This window comes from Mustelus asterias, chromosome 5 (assembly GCF_964213995.1).
Source record: "Mustelus asterias chromosome 5, sMusAst1.hap1.1, whole genome shotgun sequence".
NCBI classification, from domain to species: domain Eukaryota; kingdom Metazoa; phylum Chordata; class Chondrichthyes; order Carcharhiniformes; family Triakidae; genus Mustelus; species Mustelus asterias.
In genome coordinates, this window is record NC_135805.1 from 138945201 (window position 1) to 138965360 (window position 20160).

General features: G+C 45.7%; 1 protein-coding gene across 3 annotated transcripts in view; it reads right to left on the reverse strand.

Annotated features, from left to right (window-relative positions):
- The window catches only part of heatr5b (HEAT repeat containing 5B), a 94551-nt gene that overhangs the window by 73881 nt on the left and 510 nt on the right, over positions 1-20160 (reverse strand). For 2 of the 3 annotated variants that reach the window (XM_078213381.1, XM_078213382.1), the window contains exons 2-6: positions 14323-14535; positions 10766-10977; positions 9851-9959; positions 5355-5504; positions 4103-4274 (exon numbers count right to left, since the gene is read on the reverse strand). In XM_078213381.1, coding sequence (XP_078069507.1) covers positions 4103-4274; positions 5355-5504; positions 9851-9959; positions 10766-10977; positions 14323-14448 — 769 coding nt within the window. In that variant the 5' untranslated portion in view covers positions 14449-14535. Of the gene's footprint in view, positions 1-4102; positions 4275-5354; positions 5505-9850; positions 9960-10765; positions 10978-14322; positions 14536-17086; positions 18486-20160 lie in introns of all 3 variants that reach the window. The other variant, XM_078213383.1, reaches the window with a different exon arrangement.

Sequence of the window (20160 nt, forward strand, 5' to 3'; positions counted from 1 at the left end):
ATTTCATCTCTTAATTGAGCCTGTTACATGATTTATCAGATTGATAGGGGCAATCCTGAGAGTCAGCACGGTAGCAAATTTTCACTTGTTTTCCTGGTTAGTCCAAGGACACCCGTTCATCCTCGTCTTAGAATACCTACAGTGCAGAAGGAGGCCATTTGGCCCATTGAGCCCACGCCAACTTTCCAACAGAGCATCTTACCCAAATCTAACCCCCCGCCCTATCCCTGTCACCCCGCACATTCACCATGGTCAAGCCACCTAACCTACAAATCTTTGGACACTAAGGGAGAATTTAGCACGGCCAATCCACCTAACCCGCACATCTTTGGACGTGTGGGAGGAAACTGGAGCACCTGGAGGAAACCCACGCCGACGCAGGGAGAACATGTAAACTCCACACAGAGTATCCCAGGCCGGGAATCGAACCAGGGTCCCTGGCACTGTGAGGCAGCAATGCTAACCACTGTGCTGCCCCATGAAGGTTTTATCCTTTGTAATTCCATCTCTTAATTGATCCTGTTACACAATTTATCGCATTGATAGGGGTAATTCTGAGAGTGAGCATGGTCGCAAATTTTCTCTTGTTATTCTGATATCCTTTATTATAATTATGTTTAAAATGAGTAGCGTCATTGCAGGGAGGTGGGCGAGTGGTTTAATATGGAGATAGAGTACAGGGCGCTACGAGTCCTCACACTGGGTGAGGAAAGAGCCCCCTTCTCTCCCCCCACCACCGAGAACAATTGGCTTGCCTATTTTTTGTATTTCAATTTTTCTGGGTTATAGAATCTCTGGTTAGCTCCTGTTATGGTCCAGACAGACCATATATCCTGGGAAAAAACACATGTATCGCTGGTACCTCCAAGGTGATTGGGGATGTGGGAAGTACCTTTTGCTGCACGCTCAGTGTGGCGTGAAAACCATGACGGTTTAACCGCCATTTTACGTGTGTTTATATGCTGGATTTTTTATGGTTGGATAAGCAATGGCATTAGCTACTTTAAATATGTGCTTTCCATAAGTCCTGTAGCTCAGTGGCCATTATCCTGTGAGCTTAGTTCTGCACCACTAAGCCAATTGTGGCTACATCCTATTATTCCCCTGTTCTTCAATATATCCTTTTGTTACTTGTATGGTGGGAGGCGCAAGATACAATGAATAATCCAAACCAACTGCATTGGTATTATTTTTTTCTGGCTCTTGTTTGAAAATGATCTTGCTGTCCTGTACTAATCATAGAATCCTACAGTGCAGAAGGAGGCCATTCTGCCCATCGAGTCTGCACCAACCACAATCCCACCCAGGCCCTACCCCCATAGCCCCGTGCATTTACCCTAGCTAGTCCCCTTGACACTAAGGGGCAAGTTAACCTGGCCAATCCACCTAACCTGCACATCTTTGGACTGTGGGAGGAAAACGGAGCAGATGCAGGGAGAATGTGCACACTCCACACAGACAGTGACCCAAGCCGGGAATCGAACCCGGGTCCCTGGCACTGTGAAGCAGCAGTGCCAGCCGCTGTGCCTACCATATGGGGAGGCGATGACCTCGTGGTATTATTGTCAGACTATTAATCCAGAAACTCAGCTAATGTTTTCGGGATTATAATCTTTGAGAGTTTTTTGCATTTATGCAAAAAAGGAAAATTCTTAAATAAAGATATATTTTTGAAAAATCTCGCAAGGAAGACTGAATATGGTGGGATTCTTTAAAAATGAAGGCGGAGCGGTGATCTGATCGAGGTTAAAATCATTAAAGGGTTTGTTTAGGATCGGAATAGAGATGATGTTTCTACCTGTGGGGGGGGGGGAGACCAAAACTAGCACCTGTGAATACAAGATAGTCGTTAATAATTCCAACTGGAAATTCATGAGAAACTCTTTATCCAGAGAGTGGTTAGAATGTGGAATTGTTACGATCTAAATCACAGACGTTTTAAAAGGGAGGCATCTGGAGAAAGGGAGAATTGCTGATCGGGTTAGATAAAGAGGGGGTGGGGGAAGAAGCTCAGGTGGAACATAAACACCGACAAAGACTTGTTGGGTAGAGCGGTCTGTTTTGGTGTTGGGTATTTGATGCAAGAATGTCCTAATGAACTATAACGTAGACAACAATGAGCTTGTAAACCACTAGAATATTGGAAGGGATGTGTGTGTGTGTGTGTGTTGGGGGGGGGGGGGGGGGGGGCGGGGAGATTCCAAAGAGTATTGTATAGGGTGTAACGTACACAGGTTAGTACTGTATAGGGTGTAACGTACACAGGTTAGTACTGTATAGGGTGTGACGTACACAGGTTAGTACTGTATAGGGTGTAACGTACACAGGTTAGTACTGTATAGGGTGTAATGTACACAGGTTAGTACTGTATAGGGTGTAATGTACACAGGTTAGTACTGTATAGGGTGTAACGTACACAGGTTAGTACTGTATAGGGTGTAATGTACACAGGTTAGTACTGTATAGGGTGTAATGTACACAGGTTAGTACTGTATAGGGTGTAATGTACACAGGTTAGTACTGTATAGGGTGTAATGTACACAGGTTAGTACTGTATAGGGTGTAATGTACACAGGTTAGTACTGTATAGGGTGTAATGTACACAGGTTAGTACTGTATAGGGTGTAATGTACACAGGTTAGTACTGTATAGGGTGTAATGTACACAGGTTAGTACTGTATAGGGTGTAATGTACACAGGTTAGTACTGTATAGGGTGTAATGTACACAGGTTAGTGCTGTCCAAGGTAAGAATAGGGACTGACAGAATGTGCACAGCACTCTCTCGCTGCAGCTGTTAACATGGCATTTTAATTTCTTATCTTGCAGCTTTGCACATTGGTATTTTCTGAATGCAGCCAGAACAGCATTAAGATTTCAACAATTCACCTCTTCAAAGAAAAAAGGGTTGCTTTTACATATTAATTAATGTAATGAAAATGCTCAGTTGGTAACGGCAGTGTGTAACTGGGTTAAACTGCCCATACGATCAAAAGATCTTTGCTGAGTAAACTTAGTCTAAGCTAGGGTCGTGATAGGAATGAAGGCAGTATCAGCTATGGGTAGCACTAATACTCCAGTCAGAAGGTCACAGATTCAATACTCACTCTACAGACTGGAGCACAAAGTCTAGGCTGACATGCCTGGTGATGTACTATTGGAGGTGCTGTCTGCTGGTGTGACATTAAACTAAGGCACTCTGGGTGGACATAAAAGATTCCATGGCACTATTTCAAAGGAGAGCAGGGGAGCTCTTCCCAGGTCCTGGTCAATATTATCCCTCAATCAGTCTCACAAAATATAGGTGGTTGTCACATTGCTCTTTGCGGGAGTTTTGCTGTGCGCAAATTGGCTGCTGTGTTTCCTACCTTACAATAGTGACTGCATTTCAAAACATTTCATTGCGTGTGAAGTTCCTTCAGGACACCTTGCAAGGTGCTTTTGAAATGCAAGTCAATTTCTTTGTTACGATTGGAGTCAATGTCATAGAGGAGGGGTAGCAAGTGTGTGGTGGGTGGGGGGAGATGATGGGGTTGGCGGTGGGTGCGTGTGCGTGTATAAATCAGGCCGGGTTCCCAACCCCCATTTTATCAGGTTACACCCGCTGCAAAGTGCCTGGACAGTTGGGATCAGGATTGAGGTTTTCTGTGATGCACCACATCGCTGAACAGCCAATCTGGGCTCACACACGAGGAATGGGGACTCAAACCACAGTGAGGCAGCAGCGCTAAGCACTGTGCCACCACGCTGCCCACAGCACCAGTCAGTAAGTTTACAACTGCTGCACATACTTCCCTAATAAGCTTGGATTCAAGCTATTTGTACTGGCATTCCCCTCCCCTTCGAGAGTGATACTGCACACGAGGACACAATCCTTCATACCTGTACTAACTCTTTGAATAGCTATCCAATTGATGCCATTCTCCTGCTCTTTACCTAAAGCCTCCAACTTTTTCCCCCTTCAGGTATTTAACCCGCTCCCTGTCGGTTATTACTGTTGAATCTGCTTCCACTATCCTTCCAGGCAAGATGTACCTTTACAAATCTTTCGGAAATGGTTGGTTTGGGGAACAAATCAGCATGTTACTTTCTGGGCCACGCACCTGCTGCTTGTTTAGGTGTTAAAGCCGTTGCCATGACGGTCCCGAGCAACTTGGACACTGCGACTCGGACTCCATAATTAGATCCCTCCAGGGCCTTGAAGCAGAGCGTAGCAAGGTTCTCCAGCTCAGTGGTCCACATGAAGACCGATTCCTTCTGCAGTTCCAGGAGGCACTACGGTATAAGCAAGATGAATTTTCAGGACAGCACGGTGCTCCAGAAACACAAGCGACCAGAATTAAATATCCATTGGAGGAAGAAGCTCTACATCTCTCTCCACCTCAGGTATCAGAGGGTTTAGTGGGTGGCACTCTCATCAAGTCCCAATCCAGGGACCTGAGCACAAAATCCAGGGTGACACGCTCGCTGTAGTGGTCTTTCATTGTCTTAGACCCATCCAACAAGCAGAATCTATTACTATATACGTTTACTCATGTTCAACTGTTTTATCCCTTACTAGAACAGAGGACTGATTAATCTCTTTCAAATGTTGCCCCACTGATTGTCATTATTCTACACAGTGGCCAGCCGCGCTCCAATGGTTGCACTGCCTCCCAAGTCAGAGCTTGTGGATTCAACTCCCACTTCAGAGACTTGAGCCCACATTCCAGGCTGACACACCCAAGTGAAGGAGCACTGCAATGTTGGAGGTGTCACCTTTTAAAGGAGATCTTAAACTAGGGTCCTTCTAAAGTGAAGGTAAAAGATCCCTTGCCACTGTTCAAAGAAGAACAGAGAGCTTTTCCAGTTTCCTGGTTAATATTCTTCCCTTGATCAACAACACTAAATACTGGTTAACTAGTCATTGAAACCTTCCTGCAAGTTAGTTGTCATAGAATCCCTATTGTGCGGAAGAGGCCATTCAGCCCATCGAGTCTGCACCGATTCTCTGACAGAGTATCTTACCCAGGCCTTCTCCCTGCCCTATCCTGTAACCCCACACATCTACCATGGCTAGTCCATCTAATCTATACATCTTTAAAGTTTATTTATTAGTGTTACAAGTAGGCTTATATTAACACTGCAATGAAGTTACTGTGAAAATCCCCTCGTCGCCACACTCCAGGAAACCCACGGAGAACATGCAGACTCTGCGCAGACAGAGACCCAAGCCGGGAATCGAACCTGGGTCCCCGGCGCTGTGAGGCAGCAGTGCTAACCACTGTGCACATCCTTCCTTACACAGCAACACTGAAGCTGGAGCACTTTGGGATGCTGCGAAAAACGTTGTTGCAAAAAAAATAAATTTCTTACCTTACCTACTGCGCACCGGACAGCCATGGACCGGTCAGTCAAACCTGAACGACCATTCTTGTAGATATCTCGATGACAGGAAGCAGCTGCGCCACCCAAGCCATTTAGCACCTTCTGCAGGCTCAGCAGAATCTCACTGCGGCCTTGTGACTGTTAAAAACACAGATAAGACTTTAGAAAGCAGCAGACCTCCCGGGGCATTGCACTCATGGAGTGAAGACCAAGCACAGCCTTCAGGCAGAACCAGAATGAATTGATATAGACCAGTCCTCAATCTGAAGTGATAATTCTGCGTGGATATTTAGAATTGGCATCATAAATCTCTATCCGACATTCAGAATAGAACATATAATTACAATTTACATTGAATAAAATAACACACAAGTCAAGATAACAGATTTGGAAATGATTGGGAATTAATTAACATCAGACTCTCAGTGGACTTGCTGAGCTATGATGTCAGCCCATGAGTGAATGGCATCTTCATCTCTGAATCAGGTGATCATAGGTTCAAGTCCCATTCCAGAGATTTAAGTGTACAACTTGGGCTGACACTCCAGTACAGTAGAGGGAGCTCTGTGCTGTCAAAGGCACCGTTTGTCATGGTGGGACATTAAACTGAAACCTGGTCTAAAAGTTTAAAGTTTTACAAGTTTTCTTTTAAAGTTTATTTATCAGTGTCACAAGTAGGCTTACATTGACACTGCAATGAAGTTACTGTGAAAATCCCTTAGTCGCTGCACTCCGGCGCCTGTTTGGGTACACTGAGGGAGAATTCAGCATGGCCAATGCACCTAACCAGCACGTCTTTCAGACTGTGGGAGGAAACTGGAGGAAACCCACGCAGACACGGGGAGAACGTGCAGACTCCACACAGACAGTGACCCGAGCTGGGAATCGAACCCGGGTCCCTGGCGCTGTGAGGCAGCAGTGCTAACCACCGTGACATTGTTCTCTCAGGTGGGGAGAATAGCCCATTAAACCATTTCACAAGGGAAACTCTCACTGGTGCCCTGGCCAACCTCAACAACAGCATTAAGTTAAATTATAGGTCATGATCACATTGCTGTCTGTGGGAGTGCGCTGTGCACAAATGGGCTGCTGCATTTCCTTCATTACAACAGTGACCACACTTCTGAAATACTTCATTGGCTGCAAGTGCTTTGGGATGTCCTGAGGTTAAGACAGGCACTACATAAATGCAAGTTGTTACTTTATTTTCCCTTCAGAGATGGCAGAAATGGAGCACTCAAGAGTGCCATCTAGGGGCCCAGCCGAGAACCATCAGGTTAAACAGCGATTTTCCCCAGGAAACATTCATGAGTTAAAATGGTTTGGAAAAAAATCTACCCTTTTGCACAGAGTGAGTATGTAAGGACTGCAAATTCTTTAGGAGCTTTGCAAATTACAACAGGTTAGCATGCAGAAACCAGCATATCACACGTGCCAATCGAGGCGACTCTCTGTTTGAAAACTCATCACTCCAGCGGAGCTGTTATTCCTGACACTGGAGCTCAGGCTTTAAAACCCAGGCTGCTCCAAGTGCCCATTATTGTTCAGTAGCTCCATGGCCACTGGACCTTCATTGTGACACATGCACCAAGCTCAATCACCAGGTCAATGTCAGGTCTGGGTACGACGCAGCAGTGTCTATTATATTTTTAAAATTACTTATTTGAGTCACAAGTAGGCTTACGTTAACACTGCAATGAAGTTACTGTGAAAATCCCCTAGTCGCCACACTCCGGCGCCTGTTCGGGTTACACTGAGGGAGAATTTAGCATGGCTGGTGCTGTCAATGTATTTTGCTTTCAAGAACAAGGGCGGCACGGTGACACAGTGGTTAGGACTGCTGCCTCACAGCGCCACGGTTCAATTCCCGGCTCGGGGCATTGTGCAAACTCTGCACAGACATTCTCGCTGCGTCTGTGTGGGTTTCCTCTGGGTCTTCGGTTTCTTCCCACAGTCCAAAGATGTGTGGGGTAGGTGAATTGGCCATGATAAATTGACCCTTAGTGTCAGGGGGACTAGCTAGGGTAAATGCGTAAGATTAAGGGGCCTGGATGGGATTGTGGTCGGTGCAGACACGATGGGCCGAATGACCTCCTTCTGCATTGTAGGGTTCCATGACTCTTTTGGACTGTGGGAGGAAACCGGAGCACCCACGCAGATACGGGGAGAATGTGCACTCGGCACAGACAGTGACCCAAGCCGGAAATTGAACACTGGGTCCCTGGCGCTGAGGTGCAGCGGTGTTAACCACTGTGCCGCCCAGATCTGAAGCAGTGTCAAGAGTAGCTCCCACACCTGCTCAATATACAGACTATTATCCCAACAGCTCCACCCGATGGGCAGAGCAATCAGTCTGTGACACGTCTGGCGTTTGCAAGAACCTTTGCTGCCCACCACACTGTTGGGGCGTTGGCACAACATCCCACAGGCTGTGCTGAAACTAACGGGAGAAAGGCCAGTGAAGATTCACTCACTCGGGATATTACCACAGATGAGAGTCCAAGATGTGTGGGTTAGGTAGATTGGCAATGCTAAGTTGCTCAGGGAGATTCGCAGGGTAAATGTGTGGGTTATAGGGATTGGGTGGGGTTGATGTCGGTACAGGTTCCATGGGCTGAATGGCCTCTTTCTGCACTGCAGGGGTTTTATGATTAAGATTTGATGAGAGGTTACAGTTCAGAGGAGAGATTATGGAAGCTGCTTTGTACTGAAACCAGGGCTGAGGGGGTGGAGAGGTGACCTGACTGAGGGCTTTAACTTTACAATAAATGGTTGAACTGCCTGGTCAACAACATTGCTGCTTTTCATTTTTCAACTCATGCTGTCTATAGTGCCTCGATCTGTCAGACCCAGAATCTATCAGCTGTGGCACAATTCGCAACACTCCTGCTTCTTGTCGAATGAAGAGTGATTGAACAGTTTAGGCCGATACTCTCTGGAATTTAGAAGAATGAGGGGAGATCAAACTGAAGTATATAAGATGATAAAAGGTATGGATAAAGTAGACGGGGAGCGGATGCTTCCTCTTGTGGGGCATTCTAGGACGAGAGGTCATAGTCTTAGGATAAGGGGTAACAAATTTAAAACAGAGCTGAGGAGAAACTACTTCTTCCAAAGGGTTGTGAATCTGTGGAATTAGCTACCCCAAAGTGCGGTGGATGCTGGAACAGTGAGTAAATTTAAGGAGGAGTTAGACAGATTTTTAATTGGTAATGGTTATGGGGAGAAGGCAGGAAAATGGGGATGAGGAGCATATCAGCCATGATCGAATGGCAGAGCAGACTCGATGGGCCGAATGGCCTAATTCTGCTTCTATGTCTTATGAACTTATGAACTTCTGAATCAGGATGTTGTGTTCATGCCCATGCCAGCACACAACCCAGGCTGACACTTCAGGGGAGCACTTCTGACCAATGTTTATCTCCCAACCAATATCACAAAATAGATTTCCTGCCCATTATTATATTGTTGTTTTTGGGAGTTTGTTGTTTTCAACTGTAGGGAGAAGGAGCCATACTTCAATCATGGGATTAAATCACAGAGCTCGAGATACAATTAATCACCACTTTGGCGGCACAGTGGTTAGCACTGCTGCCTCACAGCGTCAATTCCCAGCTTGGGTCACTGTCTGTGCGGAGTTTGCCATTCTCCCTGTGTGTGGGGATTTCCTCCGGGCGCTCCAGTTTCCTCCCACAGTCTGAAAGATGAGCTGGTTAGGTGCATTGGCCGTGCTAAATTCCCCCTCAATATATCTGAACAGGCACCGGAGTGTGGCGACTAGGGGATTTTCACAGTAACTTCATTGTAGTGTTAATGCAAGCCTATTTGTGACACTAACAAATAAACTTTAAACATGCTAACGCTCCTTTTGAAAAGACTGCAGTGCATCTACAGTGGGGGCTATAGATCCTCACAGGACACCTGACAGCCTGCATGCACTTATCAGTGGTGTTACTAACCAGCAATTGTAGAGCAGGTTTGATAGCATTACTGACTCCCTTAGTTCGTGGGGCTTCAGGTTACAGGCTGTTTCTGCCTACATTAGGGCAATTTGCTGGTGGAAATGACTGGAGGAGTGGATAATTCAGAAAACTCACCTCCAGTTGTCTGTGTACCACAAATCCATTCGTGCTCAGAGATAGGAGTGTAGTCAAATGCAACGGCACCTGGACTCAGTGCAAACCATTGCTGCATGGAGCATTGATGCAAGTAACTTACTCCAGATCCAGATAGTTCTCTAGAACTCCAAGTCCACCAAAAGGGCTAGAACACCTTGCCCACATTCAGAACACTTTTATTCTACTTGACTTTGCCATGATTTTGTTTGTTGATTCGATAGCATCAGTTGACATACAACTGATTAATCCTGTTTCTGGGTCAGTACAGATGGGTTTTACTTAGCAGGACCTCCTGGAAGCACAATGTAATTCACTTTCCTCTTCATTCCAATTAACAATGAAAACTCCCAGTCAACACCTGCTTACCTCTGCATTTTTCAAGGCCTTTAAAAGATTGCTGACAGTCTCTGGAAAGGAGCTACCCAACATTCGCCCCATCTTCTCGTAAAAGGCTCCAATGCAGGCCACAGCTGCCCTGTCAACACCAAAACCCAGTCACTGTTAGTTCCATTCTCTCCCTCTCGCAGGTGTAAAACACATGAGACAGGAGGCGATCATTCAGCCTTTCCTGTGTGTCTTACCGTTCAATTAGATGATGGCTGATCCGTACCTCAACTCTACCACACACACACAGACACACACACCATACACACACCATACACACACCATACACACACCATACACACACCATACACACACCATACACACACCATACACAGCCTTTTGTGGAGCCTCTTGGGGCAGCAGCACTGCTGCCTCACAGCACTAGGGACCCAGGTTCAATTCCAGCCAGCCTCAGGTCACAGTCTGTGTGGAGTTTGCACGTTCTCCCCGTGTCTGTGTGGGTTTCCTCCGGGTGCTCCGGTTTCCTCCGGGTTAGGGTGCATTGGCCACGCTAAATTCTCCCTCAGTGTACCTAAACAGGCGCTGGAGTGTGGCGACTAGAAGATTTTCAGTAACTTCATTGCAGTGTTAATGTAAGCCTACTTGTGACACTAATAAATAAACTTAAAAATGTGGGCATCACAGGAACTAGATCTATAACTGTGAATGAAAGATTTGCAGGGCTATGGGGGAGGAGTAGTGGGGAAGGGGTTCTCTTTTCGAAGACCCAACCCAGGCACGATGGATCGAGTGGCCTCCTTCTGTGTTCTAAGCCTCCATTATTCATGCATCTGTGTCACCGGCTCTCACACTGACCACTTCCGCCATTTAAACTAGTCACACCAGCTATACCAGACCTATGTTTTTCCCTCAAACAGTTCGATAACTCGTACTTACAATTTGGTAGGCAGATAGGCAGGTGTGTCATCCTTGCTGCGGACGATTTCGTTGCATTTATCCAAGGTTTGGAAGACAGTGAAGGTATCGCCAATGCTGTAGAGAGTGGCGAGATTCTTAGCCAGCAGCTTCCGTGTGGGAGGACCGGAGGAGCTGCTTATCAGCTCGGTCAGCTGCTCTACCAATTTCTTTTGCTTTTCTTTCACATCCACCTGAAGCCACCAAGCAGTAATAAATGGAAAAAAACACAAATCAGTTGATCTTCATACATCAGGAAAAAAGCTTCATGACCCCACGTGCCCCGGACATTCTCTCTTCCAGCTTCTTCCATCAGGAAAAAGATACAAAAGTCTGAGGTCACGTACCAACTGACTCATGAACTTTGATATGATTTATTATTGTCACATGTATTGGGATACAGTGAAAAGTATTGATTCTTGCGCGCTATAAAGACAGAGCATACCTTTCATAGAGAAGGAAACGAGAGTACAGAATGTAATGTTACAGTCGTAGCTAAGGTGTAGAGAAAGATCAACTTAATGCGAGTTAGGTCCATTCCAAAGTCTGACAGCAGCAGGAAAGAAGCTGTTCTTCCCTGCTGCCATCAGACTTCTGAATGTACCTACCTTATATTAAGTTGATCTTTCTCTACACCCTAGCTATGACTGTAACACTACATTCTGCACTCTCTCCTTTCCTTCTCTATGAACGGTATGCTCTGTCTGTATAGTGCGCAAGAAACAATACTTTTCACTGTATTCTAATACATGTGACAATAATAAATCAAATCCCACCACATTGCTAGTCTGTTCCGGGGCACGTGGAGCTGTTTTATTTCACTTTACAAGAGACTGTCACTTCCCATCATCGCACAGTCTCCCAAAGATCTACCTAGGTTGCCTCCTCTTCCTCACTTACAGACTGACCTCTCATGGCGTCAACTTCATATACAAGCTTAACACCCAACTCTTCTGCTCCAGACCCACCTCCGCGCTGTCGGATTGTCTGTCCGACTTCAGATGAATAATAACTTTCCCCAGAGGAGGCCTGTTGCCACTAACTTGGTTCCCTTGCGACTGACTCTATCCACTCCTTGGATGAAGCTGATCGTGAAAAACCCTGACCTACCGCAGAGTCTCAAACCTCCTATCCAACTTTCTTCCAACTGCTTTCTTCCACCTGGATGGTATTGCCCATTTCCACCCCTATCCCAGTCCCACTGCTGCTCAAACTCTGATCCATCGCTGTGACAGCCGCCCTTATTATTCCAATGCTATCCTAACTGGCTTCCCATTCTTCCCCATCCACAAACTCCAACTTGCTCAAAATTCACCCATCTGTGTCCAGTCTATGAGGAACACGGACAGAGTGGATAGTCAGCAGCTTTTTCCCAGGGTGGAAGAGCCAATTACTCGGGGGCTTAGGTTTAAGGTGCGAGGGGCAAGGTTTAAAGGAGATGTACGAGGCAAGTTTTTTTACACAGAGGGTAGTGGGTACCTGGAACTAGCTGCCAGGGGAGGTAGTGGAAGCAGATACGATAGTGACTTTTAAGGGGAACAAATAGATGAATAGGATGGGAGTGGGGGGATATGGTCCCCGAAAGGATAGGGGGTTTTAGTTCAGACAGGCAGCATGGTCGGTGCAGGCTTGGAGGGCCCGTTCCTGTGCTGTAATTTTCTTTGTTGTGTCCAGCCCCATTCACCCCCAGCCTCTCCGAGTTGCATTGCTCCAAGTCCCCCAACATTTGAAATCCTCATTTTCCACTCAAAGCTCTCTCTTGCCCTCCACCTTTGCAGCCCTTCCTGTTTTGTGGGTCCCTTCACATTGATCTTTGTGCATCCCAATCTCCTTTTACTCCACCTTCATCAGTGAAACGTCCGGCCACCGTGGCCCTACAACAGCATCACTTCAGCTTAGATCCCCAAAGTTCATTCAACTGGAGTTTGGGCTGGTGGAAAGACATATTTATTGTGACTATACTGTGCCTTGAAGAAATGTATTTATATATATTTGTCAGGGGTACGTTTAAAATTCAGTTCTGCTTACATGGTGCCAATGTGTCTGTACCAGGCAACTTACATTCTGCGAATGCAGGCTAATAATTGATCCTAGCTAATGGGGTGTTTGCTTTAATCTGAGTTAATGCATTTTTGGTTTTACCCCAGGGGTTTCAGAGTAGGATTTTGATTAGGTTGATTGACAAGAGAGGGCCATGCGCTAATGGGAGCAGCTAAGCTTACAGGTAAAAGCAAGCAGTTTCTGCTTGGTTCTGAAAGAAGCAAGAGGAGTCTCTCTCTCTCTCTATAGATTGCTGTTTGGGGTTGTCAGAAACCAAGTGTGTCTCCCACCCTCCTGAGGTGTTCAAAAGCTCTAGGATTGTTAAAAAGTAAAAACATGCAAGCCTATGTTGTTTGCTAACTGATTTTGAAGAGAAGTTTAAGTATAGAGGAATATTGCTTGAATTAGAACTAATAGAGATAGGTTAGCAGTTAAGAATTGTACCTTGTCATGTTTAAGTACTACAATTGGTAAAAGTTAAGCTAATCCATTTGTTATAGGTAAACTGTATTGTTAAATAAAATTTGTGTTGATAAAAACTTCCTAGTGTGTCAGTAGAATCACACCTGGAGAGAAACACCTTACCCTCACACTAATGCCAAAATAAAATAAAAATTGCGTCTAGTCTAACTTCATAATATACCTTGAGGTTTCTGATCTGGTCCTTAAATATGTTATGGGTGATGTGGAGAAGGAGGTATAAAGAAGCCAATACAGCAACCCCTATGTTTGGGAAGTCCAGAACTAGGGGTCATAGTCTAAGAATAAGGGATAAGCCATTCAGGACTAAGATGTGGAAGAACTTCTTCACTCAGTTGTGAACCTGTGGAATTCCCTTCCACAGGTTAGATATGTTCAAGAGGGAGCTAGACATGGCCCTTGCAGCTAAAGGGGTCAAGGGGTATGGAGAGAAAACAGGAGTGGGATACTGCAAGTGCATGATCAGCCATGATCATATTGTAAGAAATCTCACAACACCAGGTAAAAGTCCAACAGGTTTATTTGGAATCACAAGCTTTTGGAGCGCTGCCCCTTCATCAGGTTGATAAAGGTGCAGTGCTCTGAAAGCTCGTGATTCCAAATAAACCTGTTGTGAGACTTCTTACTGTGCCCACCCCAGTCCGATGCCAGCATCTCCACATCATGATCATATTGAATGATGGTGCAGGCTCGGAGGGCTGAATGGCCGACTCTGCACCTATTTTCTATGTTAGCGGTTTCATTTCCATTCCTTGGTACTTGACTTCATATTTTCTCACAATCTTATAGTTCTATATCTCTTTGAATTTGAAGAAAGATACCTTGAGGTTGACACTTCTGAGTGTAATCTGCATTAAAAATGCAATCAATTCTTTCACTAAAATGCTGCTGTACATTAAAATCTCAAAGGGTCGATCATTTGCAATTCATGTTGGTATTTTCAAATTACTCAATTTACCATGGCAGCTTTTCGAGTGCTCCTTTTCTCATTCCTTCTGAAATTAAGCTCTCAAACTTACCTTATTAGCAGCCACAAGTACTTTGTCCAAGAACCGTAACCATTCGAAGATAAACACAGGCCTCTTTGCCTCAGTTATCTGTGCCAGGGCTTCTTCATTTAACAATAAGCTGTGGGCCAGCTCCATTGTTTGGATACAGGCCTGCAGATACCCAGGAACAAGCAGACAGAGGATTTGGCCCCTGGTAATGATTCTAGCGGTTAGGATTCAGCCCTGTTGTTAAAACAGAAGTACAATTTATTTAGATTATGTCTGTACATATGACAAATTGAACACTGCCTATCCAAAAAGACCAATTAAAAATTAAGTTTAAAGTTTTAAGTTTATTTATTAGTGTCACAAGTAGACTTGCATTCACACTGCAATGAAGTTACTGTGTAAATCCCCTAGTCGCCACACTTTGGTGCCTGTTCAGACACACTGAGGGAGAATTTAGCACAGCCAATGCACCTAACCAGCACGTCTTTTGGACTGTGGGAGGAAACCGGAACATCCGGAGGAAACCCACGGAGACACGGGGAGAACGTGCAGACTCCACACAGACAGTGACCCAAGCTGGGAATTGAACCCGGGTCCCTGGCACTGTGAGGCAGCAGTGCTAACCACTGTGCCACCGTGCTACCCAAGCACAAGGTTGCAAAGAATGACCTGTCTAAAAATCCTTTTCAGTTGAATGTTATGGTAGCCAGGTCAATAAGGGCATTAAATAAATGCAAACAAATCTCTGGGGTTCATTGCAAGAAGAACGGAAGTGAAAAGCAGAGAGGTTATGTTAAATTTATATAAAACTTTAGTTAGACCACACTTAGAACTGTATGCAGTGCTGGTCTCCAGATTATAAAACAGATATCGAGATAAGAACATATGAACTAGGAGCAGGAGTAGGCCATCTGGCCCCTCGAGCCTGCTCCGCCATTCAATAAGATCATGGCTGATCTTTTTGTGGACTCAGCTCCACTTACCCGCTCACCAAAACCCTTAATTCCTTTACTGTTCAAAAATTTATCTATCCTGCCTTAAAAACATTCAATGAGGTAGCCTCAACTGCTTCACTGGGCAGGGAATTCCACAGATTCACAACCCTTTGTGTGAAGAAGTTCCTCCTCAACTCAGTCCTAAATCTGCTTCCCCTTATTTTGAGGCCATGCCCCTAGTTCTAGTTTCACCCACCAGTGGAAACAACTTCCCTGCTTCTATCTTATCTATTCCCTTCATAATCTTATATGTTTCTATGAGATCTCCCCTCATTCTTCCGAATTCCAATGAATATAGCCCCAGTCTACTCAGTCTCTCCTCATAAACCAACCCTCTCAACTCCACAATCAACCTAGTGAATCTCCCTCCAGTGCCAGTATATCCTTTCTCAAGTAAGGAGACCAAAACTGTACACAGTACTCCAGGTGTGGCCTCACCAGCACCTTATACAGCTGCAACATAATCTCGCTGTTTTTAAACTCCATCCCTCTAGCAATGAAGGACAAAATTCCATTTCCCACCTTAATTACCTGCTGCACCTGCAAACCAACTCCTTGAGATTCCTGCACAAGGACACCCAGGTCCCTCTGCACAGCAGCATGCTGCAATTTTTTACCATTTAAATAATAGCCCATTTTGCTGTTATTCCTACCAAAATGGATGACCTCACATTTGCCAACATTGTACTCCATCTGCCAGACCCTCACCCACTCACTTAGACTATCTATATCCCTTTGCAGACTTTCAGCATCCTCTGCACACTTTGCTCTTCCATCCATCTTAGTGTCATCTGCGAATTTTGACACTCTACACTTGGTCCCCAACTCCAAATCATCTATGTAAATCGTAAACAATACTGGAGTAGGTACAAATAAAGCTCACTAGAGTTGTGCCAAAACTGAGGTTATAACTGTCAGGAAAGATTGAACTGGCTCAAATCAAAAAGATCACCTAGGAAGACAGCACTTCCTCACACTAACCTGGAAATCTGGAACTTTACCCCTGAAAAAGCTGCTGAGGTTCGGAGTCAACAGAAAAAAATCAACATTTGGGATTGATAGATTTTTGTTGGGTGTTTTTTTTCTGGGAAAAAAACACTATTTCTTCTTCAAAAATAAGTGGGGTGGCATGGTGGCACAGTGGTTAGCACTGCTGCCTCACAGCGCCAGGGACCCGGGTTCAATTCCTGCCTCGGGTCGCTGTCTGTGTGGAGTTTGCACATTCTCTCCATGTCTGCGTGGGTTTCCTCCGGGTGCTCCAGTTTCCTCCCACCCTCTAACGATGTGCGGGTTAGGTGGATTGGCCATGCTAAATTAACCCTTAGTGTCAGGGGGATTAGCTAGGGAAAAATGTGTGGAGTTACGGGAATAGGGCCTGGGTGGGATTGTGGTTGGTGCAGACTCGATGGACCGAATGGCCTCCTTCTGCTCTGTAGGGATTCTATTCTACGAAATGAAGTCTTTCAAGCACTAAACCATAATTCAGCTCATTTCTGATTCATTTCTTTCCACATACAAGAACTGTCCGGGAGAGTCAGACATAAAAATAAACTACAAAAATCGTCAAAAAGCAGAAGTGAACAGAAGGTGAAGCAGGAGAAACTCCAATCCATTTAGTTGAAGTCAGAAAGTTCCACTATCACTTCAGGATCTTCACTGCCAGGAATAAGCCTCATGTTGTTTGCATTTTATAAGATTTGATCCAGTTTTGTGATTCTTCTGCCTTCTAATGTGATCTCAAATACTGTGACATCTTCAAGCACCACATTGACAAAATCATCAAAACCCACCAGTGTTCCACAATCTCCTTGTCATTCTTCATAATGCGAATTCGCAAACCAATGCTTTTGCCCACTAGCTCCAGTGGCAGTAACTGAGACGTGTTGATTTGATTTGTCACATGTTTGCATGCAGTGAAAAGTATTGCTCCTTACAGACAAAGCATACCGTTCATCGAGTATATAGGGGAGCAGGAAAGGGGAAGGTGCAGAATGTAATGTTACAGCCATAGCTAGGGTGTAGAGAAAGATCAAGTTAATATAAGTTGTTTTGACAAAGCTTTGGCAAAGGGTCATCTGGACTCAAAACGTCAGCTCTTTTCTCTCCTTACAGATGCCGCCAGACGCACTGAGATTTTCCAGCATTTTCACTTTTGGTTTAATATAAGGTAGGTCCATTCAAAAGTCTGACAGCAGCAGGGAAGAAGCTGTTCTTGAGTCAGTTGGTACGTGACCTCAGATTTTTGTATCTTTTTCCCGATGGAAGAAAGTGGAAGAGAGAATGTCCGGGGTGCGTAGGTCCTTAATTATTCTGGCTGCTTTTCTGAGGCAGCAGGAAGTGTAGACAGAGTCAATGGGTGGCAGGCTGGTTTGTGTGATGGACTGGGCTTCATTCACGACCCTTTGTAGTTTCTTGTGGTCTTGGGCAGAGCAGGAGCCATACCAAGCTGTGATACAACCAGAAAGAATGCTTTCTGTGGTGCATCTGTAAAAATTGGTGAGAGTTGTAGCAGATATTCCGAATTTCCTTAGTCTCCTGAGAAAGTAAAGGCGTTAGTGGGCTTAACTATAGCGTCAGCGTGGAGGGACCAGGACAGGTTGTTGGTGATCTGGACACCTAGAAACTTGAAGTTCTCGACCATTTCCACTTCATCCCTGTTGATGCAGACAGGGGCATGTCCCCCACTATGCTTCCTGAAGTCGATGACAATCTCCTTTGTTTTACTGACACTGAGGAGAGATTATTGTCGTGGCACCAGTTCACCAGATTCTCTATCTCATTCTTGTACTCTGTCTTGTCATTGTTTGAGATCCGACCCACTACGGTGGTGTCATCAGCAAACTTGAAAATCGAGTTGGAGGGGAATTTGGCCACACAGTCATAGGTGTATAAGGAGTATAGTAGGGGGCTGAGAACACAGCTTTGTGGGGCACCGGTGTTGAGGATAATCGTGGAGGAGGTGTTGTTGCCCTATCCTTACTGATTGCAGTCTGTGGGTTAGGAAGTCAAGGATCCAGTCACAGAGGGAGCCCAGGGCACGGAGTTTGGAGATGAGTTTTGTAGAAATAATAGTGTTTAGGTTCAGCACCACCTTCTCATTGAGCATTACAGAACCATGGTAGGTAGATGGAGTTCAGATGCAGATGAGCCATGATCTCACTGATTGGGGGCCAGAAACAGGCTCGGGGGCTGAAAGCCAAATAAATACATAGGTGAAAAGTCATTGATCTGAAACATTAACTCAGTTTCTCTCTCCAAGCGTACTGACTCCTGTCCTGTATTCCTACATCTAAGAACATGGTTTTGTACTCAACCAGACCAGTTTATTACTGGAGAGGGGAAAATATTTCAATCATTTGCTCACATTGCTGTATTAAGCAACAGGTACTTTGAATAATAATGAAATGAAAACAGAAAGTGCGGTAAAACGCAGCAGGTCTGGCAGCATCTGTGGAGAGAGAAACAGAGTTAAGGTTTCGACTCGGGTCGTAACTCTGTTTCTCTCTCCACAGATGCTGACAGACCTGCTGAGTTTATGCAGCAATTTCTGTTTTTACTTCAGATTTGAAGCATCACAGTTTTATTTAATATCAGCTCTTAGCCTGCGTCAGGGAGGGGTAAATATTGCCCGAGAGGATGCTTCCTATTCAACATCCTCTACCCTGCCAGAATTAAGCACAGAATCCTATAGTGCAGGAGGCCATTCGGCCCATCGAGTCTGCACCGACCATAATCCCACCCAGGCCCTATCCCCACGACCCCATGCATTTACCCTAGCTAGTCCCCCCTGACACTAAGGGGCAATTTATCATGGCCAATCCACCTAACCTGCACATCTTTGGACTGTGGGAGGAAACCGGAGCACCTGGAGGAAACCCACGCAGACACGGGGAGAATGTGCAAACTCCACACAGACAGTGACCCAAGCCAGGAATCGAACCCAGGTCCCTGGCACTGTGAGGCAGCAGTGCTAACCACCGTGCTACCCTGCCGCCTGTATGAACAGGTTTCACACCAAAGACATTTCACAATACTCCGTGAACCAGCAAACAAGGCTCTGAGGAAACATGCTGTAATGATGAGAATAGTGTACTGTTCACACTTCAGCCCAATTTGCAAACTGTTTGCTTAGAGCATCGAGTGCCTTGGTCAATAATAATCCTTCAGCCATATCACAGAAACCAATAAATTGGCATTATAGTTTGTGGCAGCTTGCTGAACACAAATTAATTCCTACAAACCCGGCTATGATTCAAAAAAACGGTTAATTAGTTGTAAAATGCTCGGTGGTGGTGGTTGGGGAGGGGGGAGAGGGGGGAGGGGTGAGGTGAGGGGGGTGAGGTGAGGGGGGTGAGGTGAGGGGGGGAGGTGAGGGGGGGAGGTGAGGGGGGGAGGTGAGGGGGGGAGGTGAGGGGGGGAGGTGAGGGGGGGAGGTGAGGGGGGGAGGTGAGGGGGGGAGGTGAGGGGGGAGGTGAGGGGGGAGGTGAGGGGGGGAGGTGAGGGGGGGGGAGGTGAGGGGGGGGGAGGTGAGGGGGGGGGGGAGGTGAGGGGGGGGGGGGGGGGAGGGGGGGGGGAGGGGGGGGGGGGGGGAGTGGCCAGTATATAAATGCACATCCTTTTGAAATAAGGAGATGGCTGACTTCTCGTAAAATAATTACAAAGTATTTACAACACAGAAACAGGCCATTCGGCCCGACAGACTGTGTGCCATACACGGCTTCACAGGGCTGATATGATCCAGTCAGGTGAATTAACATAATCAGCTATTCCACCAGACCAAACAAAAAGGCAACAACATCCCTTCCGACAGCACTGAATGAAGAGGAAATGCCAACAACGCAGGAAATCAAGAACAAAAATTGAG